Here is a 12,814-nt window from a genome sequence, read left to right on the forward strand (position 1 = left end):
TAACGTTTGCCATATAGAAAGTTTATTATATTACATAATGTTCTTATTTAATCAATATTGAAGACTGTTTAATAATCCCAGCATCTATTTCTCTCTATTCCACAGGTGCACTTTAGGAATAGTTTGACAAACAAAAAATGTTGATTAACATCATTCTGTCATAGGAACATGCAAAACCTTCCTTTTTTGACATTTTTTGCAAAGACATTTGCATACTAAACCAAAAATATTGAAATTCAGTCTCCAAAAATGAAGATTTTCTAAAATGCTTTTCTCAGACGGCTGAGAAAACTGTGGAGACTTTCAGTCAGCAGTGTAATTATTTTACATATAAACTGACATTTGTTATAGCTTTATGAATCAAAGTAAAAACAACATTCCTTAAATTCTGAATTTAGAGCGAACGCACGCAAACGCCTCTTCAGATTCGTAGTTGATGATCAAATTTCTAAAGTAATATCTATAAGACTATATTAAAAATAAATGGTGTCCTCAGAAAAATGCTTAAGACTAACAGTAACTTCCTGAATTTCAACTCCCTTATTTTTCTTACTGTGTTCAAATAAACCAAACCGACAACAGGTCTAAAATTGGACATTTGTTAAAAACGGATTTAACCCTTTCACTCCCATTGGGACAAAGCATCCCACAGCTTTTCAAAAAAAAAATTGCATTGGGTATAAGAATCATAGGAATAACATGAAATAGCATCCAAGCAATTTATTACACACCTATCTACGGATTCTACTGGCATTTAGCAACTTTTGCATACACAGCAAGCCAGTGCTAGGCCCACAGTCAACAAGGTGGGTTGTGTTGTACAATTTTTTGCAAATTAACCATCTAGTACTGCGGAGACAAAGGTGGACAATTCGTCAGCACTGAGGATCCTTTGTAGTACAAACTGCAATCAGCCTGCAGTCAATGTGACAATAGTCAATTTACAGTACCACCAAGCAATGGAGAAATATTTTCAGTTGAGTAAATAAACTGGGTTGTTTCCAATTTATTCTTTGTCATCCACAGCTATAACACAGCTCATTTTAACAGAGATGTATTGACAGTTACTCCCTGTGGTTTCAGATTTCTTGCTGATAAGAGCATTCTGGGACACGTTTCAAGTAACTGATAAATGCAGAACAAATTTGCATTTTTTTTCTCTGTTTGGCCCTTGGCCAGGAAATGTAAGATGTAAGTTTTTTAATTAAAGGTATTTTTTAAAGGTATATTTTTTTTTGTAAACTCAACCAGAAATATGTTATTTCACTTGCAGTGTATGTGACAGATGAAATTAATACAAATGTTAATGAAACTGTCTTCTATAGTTGTAGGGCGGGCTGTCGTAAATGAGAAACAACATCCTCGAGTATAGTCGTGTAAAGCAGCGGTCCCCAACCGCCGGCACTGGTACCGGGCCTCGAGGGCTGCACCCGAAATAATGTTTTGGAAATTATTCAGTTTAAGAGTTCATAAGTTTGTGCTTGATTTTTTTTTTTTTTTTTTTGGCGCCGCTGTTGCTATTACATACATAGTGAGAAGGATGATGTGGTTTTGAGAGCAGCCATCAGCAGCTGCGGTCCGTGGTGATATTACATAGTGAGAACATACATAGTGAGAAGGATGATGTGGTCAGCACACCCCCGGTCCGCAATAGAAATCTAAAGCGTTAACCAGTCCGTGGTGATAAAAAGGTTGGGAACCGCTGGTGTAAAGTACGACAATGTCAGTCAGTGGACATGACTGATCGTACATACTCTCGTCCCCTGTATTATACTTGATGGTGTATTATAGTCTTGGGTTAAATCCCTTAGCTGGCTTTGTTTGTGCGCTACACTTACATTACTGTGTTGCGTTTCAATTGCAGTGTAACTGTAGAACCACAACATGGTGTACTTGTGTAAGTGTAAGTACTAAAACAAAAAAAGAATTAGTATAAGTGCAGACAGAAGTAGACCAGCGCCAGAGAAATGACAGACCAGAAAAAAAAAAAAAAAGAAGAAATTGTCAAATGCCACCCACTAGTGGTGGCGGAAGGTTGAGCAAAAATAGACCAACAGACTGACTGACGACAATTACAATTTCATATGGCTTGAAAAAATAACGGACCGACAATGACAAAAACGGGGAGGGGCTATGACGAATGTCGGACCAGCAAAAAAAGCTAAATCGTTCACCTCTGGCGGAAATATATTGCCAATATGTGCTATATATGTGTACTACTATAGATTACACTGATTACTATGTATTGCAGGCGTTTGATAATAATTTGTGCGTACTTGTACTTGTTTTTTGTACAAATATTGTGATCTATGGGATATACAGTCCCAGTGGTATTTCTTGGTGCAAATGCAAGAGGGATGTTTTTAAACTTATTTTCTAAGTATCACAGACTTATAAACAAGAAATATATGCCATGTTTCATTTTTTTCCAGAAAAAAAATGGTAGTGAAAGGGTTAAAACGCCAACCGTAAATGACAACCCTCTTCCTCCAATGAGTTAATAATGGTAAAATCCTACTTGTGTGCCCATATTGAGGCATGTGCTGTTGATGAAAAGAAGAAATAAACATATTTAAGAGGTTTAAAATATTATCAGGGAAAAAAGCTACCCGCAGCACAGAGACACAAACCGGGATCCTGCGCCACACAAGTGTCTGTAACCAGCTGGTTGGAATGCAGCTGCAGAATGTTAAGACCTTGTGGATCTTTCACTCCGGTTCAGCTCACCCACATACCACAGCCAGTACATCCCATAAAAAAGCGATCCAGTCCCTGAGTCCCATTCTCTAGTGCGCCGTTTCACTCTGCTCTCTCTTCTTCATGGCCTCGATCACTGCCATCTCCTTGGCCTCCTTCTTCTGGTTCCTGGCTTCAAACTGCAATCTGCACGAGAGGACACTGGCAGTTAGGGACAGCAGGCCCTCGACAGAGGCAAACACCGACGGAAATGACAAGCAAATAAAGGCCTGACCTGTTTTCAATGATCCTCTGAACAATATCATCAGTGGTGAGACTGTTTCCACTATCGATAGTCTGAAAAATTCCTCTTCTCTTGGGCTCCTGAGGTGAGAAGACACACACGGTTACAGTGGTCTACCGCCATTAAAAACCTACTGAATTGAACCAAGCCATGGCACCTATTTCATTGATGGATCAGAATTTGAAAACGATAACCAGATTTTTGATATTCACAGTGTAGATTAATGACAGTATCGAGATGAAAACGACAAAGTGGCGGATGCACTGAAGGTTTGCGTGGCTTTCGCGTGACACACTACCCAGTAGAAATGGAGCATATACAGTATGTATCATCTAAATCACAAAGCAAGCGTATGGTAAAGTAACTCACTAACTGAAATGCCAAGCCTTTCAGTATGCTGGAAAAATTTGCACATATTTAACTGAGCTAATATGCATATATTTGGGAGCGAAATTTCCGTGGTTCAAATAAACCTTATTAACTGAAAAAAAAGCATTTGATTCATTGACGTGACACAAACAGCAAAAAGAAATAAGGGTAGATGTGTCACTCCTAAGATGAAACTTCACATTATGCAAGTGTGTATTCTAAAATGCTGCATGTAGAAAACGTGCTCTATCAGCCCATGTCAGAAAACAACAACTATTTATTATGAAAATTCACATGTACATCACTAAGTACGCCCAGATCAATCTCTGAAATTATCAAAACAATAATGAATAAAAATGAATGAATATTACATTTTTTTTCTCCTAGTTGCTTGCAACGGATTACTGTCACTTAATGAGGTGATCTGACAGTCCCTTTTGCACTTCTAGTCAGGACTCAAAGTGCTAACGCATTTAATTTACAGATATCTTTTGTGCCAGTCAAAAACATCATAAAATAGCCTACATTGACTTAAATAAAACAACTATAATAAGTAATATAATCAGGGCCCGAGCTATTAATAGGCCGTCCGATTATCGCCCCTCAAACACCAGTCAAAAATAATCAAACAGATTATGCAGATTATTTTAACTCTAATTTACCTTGAAGTACTCTTAACCATTGACAGCAGTTGTACACAAGGAACACTGGTGGCATTATTTATCGCACATACTGTGAATCTAGAACTTAACCTTCAACTGTATCCATAAAATGGAATTCGTCGATAAGGTCATTCCATGGACCTTTTATTCAAAACCAAGCAATTTATTTATTTAGGACTTCTTAATACATTATGAGGTTACAGACGTGGTTATATTTGAATGAATACATCTTTGTCTCTCTCTACTTGAATCAATCTACAGTTGTCACTCATGAAAAAACAAACACAAATTTCCCTTTGCCAAATCACAAATAACATAATCCTGTGTGATACAGTTGAATGTCCTACAAAACTAATCTGTACTTACAGCATAGGGGTCCGACCCATCCTTGTCAGGAAAAACTTTTGTCATGCCATGACAAACCAGGTCCACCTGCAAATGTATACAGTTCAATTCATTTTAGATTATTTGAAATTCACACACATAACCACATGATCCTATTCGGCTCTGATATAACATGTTCCTGTTTTACACGACCATTTTTTCACGCAAATCAGTCGGGGATAAATGCGGTTAGGAAAATTCAAGTTGGTCTCTAAATGAGTCATTTTCTAACGCAAATACAGTACAGTGGTACCTCGGTACTCGACCATAATCCGTTCTGAGGTGGTGGTCGAGCACCGATTTGTTCGAACACCGAAACCAATTTTCCCATAAGAAATAATGGAAAGTATGTGTGCACAAGTAAATGTGCACAAGCAGTACATGATAAAGATAAAGATAAAGATAAATAAAGCATTATAAACCATTTTGTATAATTTACTTACGTTTTGGAGAGTGGTTGATGGCATACAGGAATGGATGTGGAGAGGACGGGAGGGAGTTACTCCTTCCATGATGACGCTAGCTAACTGCGACGCGAGGTCGGACACTCGTACACCACGTTCATATTTTGCTATAATTTCCTTCTTCGGTTCAATAGTGGTCCTCATTGTTTTCCTCTTTGCCTTCCCCTTATCACTGTCTTTCTTTGGACCCATTATTAAGGGCTAGAGCAACACGAAAAAGTTTAAATCCGGGAAGAAATACTCGAACAAACGTCTTACTCCGCTGGCGGTCTGAGTTGAACTGGCGCTTACCCGCTGGCCGAGAAGGGCCGAGGAGCGCGTTCGGGTCGGCTCGGCTCGGCTCGGCTCGGCTAGTCGAGAACCGAAAATCTGTTCGAGGTCCGATGCATTACCTACTTGAATTTTTTGGCCGAGCACCGATTTGGTCGAGTATAGAGGCGGTCGAGTACCGAGGTACCACTGTATATGAATACTGTCAAAACAACTGTCGCAAAGTGCACACAAGCCATCTACCTTAAAATGATCCAGCAGATCTCTGGTCACTGCATAAGGTGCACCAATCACCACTTCGGACACATACTGGGCATGTGGAGAAATAATCATCAGTATAATCGCACCATCAACCAATCTTGGTAGCGTACATGAGTTAAGCGTGTTGGAAAAGTATTGTACAGTTGATCTCAAGCCACGTTGGACCTGTGCCTACTCTCTAAAACACTTGACACTATATGAGTGTTTGTGCACGTGTCTGTGCCCTTACCCGACAGGCCAGAACGCTTAGGGTCCTCTCGTGGACGTTCATGATTGGATAGTTCTTTCCCTTGTACCGATTCACTTCCTGAGTTGGAATAAAGTGCTCAATGAGGTGCTATCCCAGAAAACAGTTGAATGGTAGCTTTGCAGGAATGTGCTTTATGAGACGTACCTGGTCAAAATGCAGACCTACAATGACATATGGTCTCTCTGCCAGCTTGGAGACCATTGCTAAGAAGTCAACATGGCCGATGTCTGCCAGGAGTCACCAATAAAGGGAACTAATACAAAAAAAAGTGGTTTTGCTGGAGCAGGACAGCACAGGGCAATAGATAACATCCAATTAAAAATAGCTGTTTTTTTTTTTAATCTTTTACATTTCTGAAGTTGAAATAGCCTTAGAAAATGATGGCCATTTACATAAAGGGAAATTAATCCTAGCAACCTAACAGTTCCCATGCACATGCCAAACACGCATGGGATGTCCAAACACGCTAATCTGCATGTTTTTGGCGTTTCCATCCTCCAACGCACGATTCATATGATCATCTTATCAGCTAGATCCACAGAAGCCTGATAACGATCACGATCATTCAGGTGCCTTGAAGAACAGAAATATCCAAAACACAAAGGATAGCAGCCCTCGAGGACCAGCTTCATACACCAGTCTAGGAATACCATTGAGCTAAAAATTTCAGTTATGTGAGTAATGTTCCCTGCTAGTTTCAGTAAATATCACTTTGTTGAAAAGTGTGATCAATTGGTGTGTGTTCCGCCATTTTTGACTGAATGTGAAATACTTTCAGTGTTTACACTAAGCACCCACTCAGACACATTTTAAAAGTCTGTGGCTTGTTTGGCACCATTTTGTAAACAACACACACCCTGCAGTCGTCAGAATGTTGACTAAGGTTGCTATGCCAAAGTAAGGATACGGAAGAGGTCAAACGCCCCGGCTACATAGATGATGGTGTCGCCGGGCTGAGGCTCCTTCCCTGAAGCAAACTGGATAATCTTCTGGGATGTCTGTAAGAACTGAGACACTCCGGTCCATGGGCTGTGACCTTTAGGACCCTTTTAACACAACAAGACCAAAACATTATCACAAAGTTTTTTTCTTTTTAAATATAACTCACACTTAAGAAGGAATCGAATATAATGGAAAATTACATACCTTTCCAAAATTGTCTGTATGTTGTTGATAGTCTGGGTTATCCTGCAGAAACGAGTGAAAATGTGTCAATCCAAGCCATCAATTCAGACCCGTGCGATATGGTTCTTTTTTTTTTTCTAGTCAATCTGGGCAATTACAAATTTTAAGCACAATTTAAGCAAAGTATTAAACTCAAAAAACATTTAAAAGTTTGATTTGTTAAAAAAAAAATCCTGTGAAAAATGTTCAGACAAAAATGTACATGATTTTAAAATCAGTTTTAATGTTAACTTTTGCATAGCTTCTGCATAACTCGCGTAAATGAGCAGTTAGTATCAATTGTAAACTCATCTTACTAGCTAGCCAACTTGCATTAGCTTTCGGCAAAGATGAGATAGGAGTTCAAGGTTTTGTTAATTACCTATAAAATACAAGACAGCTTAGCACCTTCCCATCTTGATGACTTCAATATATGTCCCGTCCCGAAACCTTTGGTCACAAGACCCCGGTTTGTTAGTGAGCCAAAAAGTAGTCCGCAGGATCCCGGGCTTTTATTTGAGCGCCAGTGCTCTGAAATGCCTAACCCATGGAACTTTGAGCAGCTACCTCATTAGAAATGTTTAAAGCCTGACTCGAGACTCACTTTTATGGTCATGCATTTAGTTAAACTGTCTGACTGCAGCTCCCTTCTTTTTCTTTACTGCCTCCGTCTCCCGGCTTGAAGAGGGGGCTAGATGGTTTGAATGCTGCCATGTGGATCTGCGCTGACCGACCGGAGTGAGTTCTGAGGTGGGCCACCTCCGCGGAGGCGCTTCTGTGAAGATGGACAAACGGACCCGCTTGTGAGGACCTTACCCAAAGGAGTCTCCGGGCATGATGTCATCTTCACAATGGACATTTATTGTTTAAAGCGGGAGTTCTCAAACTTTTTGGAGTCGGGTATCCCTTTTAGAAAGCAAATTTTCCCAAGGAAAATTATTACATTTTAAAAATATATTCAACTGGTTGAATTGATTGCTTAATTTAAGTCATGAATTCTTTCACAATATAAAATCAAATTAAATTAACACAAACATATCTTTTTTTATTCACTCAATCAATGCCAAAGATGTGTTTTTTTACATTTTAAATGAATAAAGTTTGACTTCAAGTACCAAAGTAATTGATTACTAAATTCATTTAGCTGTTTTAGATGCTGCTTTAGACAAAAACCTGAAAAAAAAAAAAAAAAAAAAGAGTACCTGGGATTGAATGTCTGGACTTGAAAAATGTAAAACTACGTCTTTGGGATTGAATGAGTTGAGTACTAAGGTAATCAACTACTTTATGTATTTTACCCTTTCACTGTGGCCTGGCAGCGAATGAGTTAAAGACCCCAAATTCTTTCATGGACCCCCTGCAGTCAGGCCACTTTGAGAATCACTGGTTTAAAGGGCACAGAGTGTTATCTTAGCGCTGTTAAGCCTGGAAAGGGGTCTCCTCGGTTCCCAGTTGCTGTCACTTCTCAAGGTTCTGTTGGTTTCCCCACACGAGGTTTTGAGTTTTTCCTTGCCCTTCTGGGGGCTTAGTTCAGTGGATGCTGCTGTAAATTTGTGACGGTCTCTGTGATTCTTTCTCTTGCGAAGCTTTTTGAGATTTTGTTGTGATTAAGGGCTATATGAATACATTTGACTTGAAATCTTTTAAAGCTCCTATCCTGCATTCTGACAACATGTGCAAAATCTCAATTTCACAATTTAGCTACTTTTCAAGATGTCGAGTTTTGAATGACTACCTAACTAAACGATTAATGTTAATTAAATGATCAATTATATGTGACTTTGATTAATCTGTTATGTTTATGCGATGAAAACTTTAGCAATATGAAAACTTTAGCAGTGGGTATTTAGTTAAGCAGTCCAGGCCACCAACATCAAATAATCACTGAGCCATATTCTTTCATGGAGAAACGTGTATCTTCATGCATTACATGAGATAAGATTTGCTGTTTTTTGTTTGTGAACATGTTCCTTTTGCTTTCTCTCGTTGAACCACACTTCTTTATTTTGATGGCCACAACCTCTAACGAAGACATTTACATAAACTTCCTCGCATATATTGCACAATGGTTGAAGAAAAGAATGAAAACATCGATGGTGTTGAAGTGGTTTGGCCCAAATCCACTTACTAGACCACATGCGGCGCTTCTCGCGGACGTGAATGAGCTGAAGTTCAAATAAATAAACACAGGTGAAAGCAGTTGTGTGTTGCTCCTCAAGAGTCACACACTTTTTTTTCCTCAGAACCACAGCTGTCAAAACATAAAGCTCGCCAACCAGATCCAGCCCTTCTCTTCCTGACTTTTGTTCAAAACTTCCATCCATCCATTTTCCAGAGCCGCTTATCCTCACAAGGGTCACAGGCTTGTTGGTGCCTATCCCAGCTGGCTTCGGGCAGCAGGCGGGGGAAACCCCGAACTGGTTGCCAGCCAATTGCAGGGCATACAGAGACGGACAACCGTTTGCGCACCTAATCACACCAATGGACAATTTCGTATGTCCTTGTTCAAAATTGTTATCCAAAAATAAAACAATGAAGGGGCACATATGTAATATAATACGGCAATTGTTAGGGTTCCTAAACATTATCCAAGTTAAGGAAATGCAAGCGTAAACTCACCATGTTGCTATGATGTGATTTGGTCATGAGAAGCATACGCCCCACAAGGTCTGTGGTGGAGACTCCCTGGGTGCGTTTGCATTCTCGATAACGTCCTGCTCTCTTCACCTCGTCATATGTGTCCTTGCCATCCACAGTCAGCGTGATGTCATCTGTTAAAAAAGAATGAGTGAATGAAAATGAATGATTAATAGCATTTGCAACATACTGCAGGGACTGTAATAAAAGGAAAGTTCCTAATTGCAACGCTGCAGTTTACATGCACAGTTTGAAACTTGCGGACACAGATGTCATTTGTGTTGGTAAAGCAGACTCATAATTTTTGGTGTGTTTTCTGTCTCACGAGACTTTGACACGCGTGTCTAATATTTTCAATATTTTTCATTGATATTAACTGCAGTTGTGATGCGCATGTGGACGTGGCAAACTGTGCAAGTATTTCCAGAGTCACGTGCTGTGTGAAGATCCACAGCTGTCTGATGCAAGCCATGCATGTAAAATAAAATAAAAGTGTTGACTTTGACGTGTCCGAAGTTTGCACACAAGTCAAAATTAAACAACTGGAAAATAGGAGCGTCATCTATTTGTGTAAATAGTATTCATTCATTTATGATGATACTGATACTAACTTGTATACAGTACATATCTGACATCATGCTTCATGCACCATGAAAAGTTGGATCTGTTCGAGAGATAAGAATTCTTTTCAAGATTTGTTTTAATTAATGGTAGAATCTGCACTTCAGTTTCATTGATTTATCACTAATGTACAGTACATGTAGTAATACTTTTATATCACACTTTTGTGGCAATTGTTATGGTGAAGGGGTGTGTGGGAAGGTTTGGGTCTGACCTCCGTGCACGCAGAAGTCACAGTTGAACTTGTTCAGAGTCTCCAGGGTGGTAACGTACGGTGCTCCTTCCACGATCTCATCTACCCACTTGATGGCCCGTACCATCTTATAGCGCTCTTCTTGAGTGAAAACTGGCGGGCCCTTGTGCTTGGAGATTTCCGCTTTTGATGACAAAAAGGCAATGAATGAATTCTAAATATTGATAAACGATCCCCAAGAAACAATTGGTAGTCACTGTTTGACTGAGAGGGGCTTTTAACAATAGGGTACTGTTCAAATTACAAAATCATTTACTGTCAAGTAGTTTAAAATGAATGGCAGCATTTTTAATTGTGACGGTTTTTAAACAATTCTGATCAATTATTTTTATGTAATTTATCAGATTTCTTTAAAAACCGTAAACAATCAAATTACATGTGCAAACCTTCTGCGTCCTTACCATCTGTATGCACACCAACAATGAGGTAATCCCCCATGCCTTTAGCTTGCCGCAGTTGATTTGAGTGACCATAGTGGACCATGTCATAACTACAAAGTACAGAAAAACAATAACGTCATCAGTTATAATCTGCAAAGTTGATTGTACATTTGTCAAATGTCCCTTCTTATATGGCTTACATTTTGTTATGTTCTTTGTTTTTATATTTTGATCTTTTTGTTCTTAATTCACAGGGTCTGTACATTTGATTTGCAAAAAATATTTCATAAACACCATAATATGAGAACACACACATGAATAATAAACTTAATGGGAGGAAAGTCATGAGTGGAGATTGGAGATGTTTATATAGTTTCTTATTTGGCACTTCATTTTTAATTGACAAATGTTTTTGTAATGCGTGCATTCCATTTTTCAGGAAATATTTCATCATAGGGAGAGCCAAGGTTTTTAGGGGTCACCCTTTAAAGATTTGTGTTTCTGGCTTATGCTTGTTTTTCTAGCATTTTCTAAAATGTAGTCATTGTGCTGAAAAACGTAGCCAACGTACTTAAAATACCTTGTTGCTGTTTTGTATCATCCAAACTAAAGCCACAATTTTAAACACTCTTCCACATACAGTCGAGCTTATCAATCAAAACGGATTATTATCTTTGTAAAGGAAGGCTTAACATGAATGTTAAACTTTACCCTTTTGTGATAAAGGCTATCTTAAATTATAGATGAGACTCCTGAGATGGATCTCATTCCAATACGCTTGGTTCTTCACAAAGTGACAAGTTACTACTAGTTAGTGACTAAGTTGCGACCAAAAATCGACCCCCCCCCCCCTCCCCTTAAAAACAACAACAACAGTGTTGATTTTCTAAATGTTTTGGGAATTTAAAACCACAGCTGTCATAGTAAATGTGAATTGTTTGTCCTATTGGTGCCTTGCGATTTGAACTTAACTAGAGTATATGATCCACGAGATATGACAGACCCATAAATATCTTAAAAATATAAATTGTTCTGAACATCATTCCTTTAATCACAGACTCGAATAACTAATGACGTTACATAACATGACGCTTGAAATGGGAAAACATGGTACGCTAAGACTGTCATCAAGATGACATGGAGATACTTTTAATCTCGTTGTACGGTCCGGTACAGTGTTGTATGTACTTCCAATCCGCGACAGTCAAGCGGCTAGCGTTAGCATGCTACAATGCACTTGTGAATGCTCGTGTGAAGAATAATACTGTGTCGTGACAACCGTGCAATGCGCATTGACTTAATTTGTCCGAGTCACACATAGCGGTAAGGTTAAAATAATGGGCTTACCAGCCGTCACACCAAAGCCGGACAACGCGTTTCCTTTTCTCCGGGCTGCATCCTGAACCAGCCGGCTGATTACCGCGCTCGCCTTCCCCAAGTTGCTCCTCCGTGTCGTGGTGGCCATTTTTAATCATTTTAGTTTTTTTTTTTAATCTTGTTTTTGCGCACGACTCGACTACAGTAAAATGATTAAGAGTGACTGATTCGGTCACTTACTACAGGTTTTGTTTTCACCGAGATAATGCCAAGTACAGTTCGCCCTCAGCTTGGGTGTACTGTACTCAGGTAGTTACGTCAGACACGACCAACGCCCCCAAATACGCCTGATCAGTCACGTGATCAAAGTAGCCAATTGTAGTGCATTATAGCATGGCTTCGTGTGTTCACAAATGAAGGTGCTAAAAATACACCGGATATCGTTTTAACATTATTGAAGTATATTCAAATTGGTCTTACGTTTAGTTTTGAATATATCGGGCTTCAGCAACAAATTAATTCAAAATTATACAATTCAGAGGCAGCGTTTCAACGCAATTATTCAAGTTTGGCGAGTAACCGATTTCCTCCAAATAATTGTCGATTGAAAGCTGTGGTAATTTTGAGTACAAATCAAGAGAGAAGCTTAACACCATTTTAGTTTTGTTGTTTTTTTTTTAGCACTTATAGGGCCCATCAAATTCACGAAAATCATCACTTGTAAAAGGCATTTAAGTAATCAGAACTGTTTATTTTTTTCAGCACCTTGGATATTAGATGTATATGACTTCACAGTCCTTGC

General features: G+C 39.0%; 1 protein-coding gene across 1 annotated transcript; it reads right to left on the reverse strand.

Moving 5' to 3' along the window:
- On the reverse strand, positions 1–12,335 carry pcyt2 (phosphate cytidylyltransferase 2, ethanolamine). Its single transcript, XM_088419728.1, has 12 exons — positions 12,043–12,335; positions 10,717–10,805; positions 10,277–10,438; positions 9,424–9,575; positions 6,787–6,828; positions 6,548–6,686; positions 5,785–5,867; positions 5,620–5,697; positions 5,373–5,438; positions 4,378–4,443; positions 2,972–3,060; positions 1–2,883 (listed from the first exon to the last, which is right to left on the reverse strand). The coding sequence occupies exons 1-12, from the start codon at positions 12,168–12,170 to the stop codon at positions 2,787–2,789; spliced, it is 1,191 nt and encodes a 396-aa protein (XP_088275854.1). The 5' UTR covers positions 12,171–12,335; the 3' UTR covers positions 1–2,786.
- Positions 12,336–12,814: the final 479 nt, after the last annotated feature.

This window comes from Hippichthys cyanospilos, chromosome 7 (genome assembly GCF_059441005.1).
Source record: "Hippichthys cyanospilos isolate Australia breed blue-spotted pipefish chromosome 7, RoL_Hcya_1.0, whole genome shotgun sequence".
Lineage (NCBI taxonomy): Eukaryota > Metazoa > Chordata > Actinopteri > Syngnathiformes > Syngnathidae > Hippichthys > Hippichthys cyanospilos.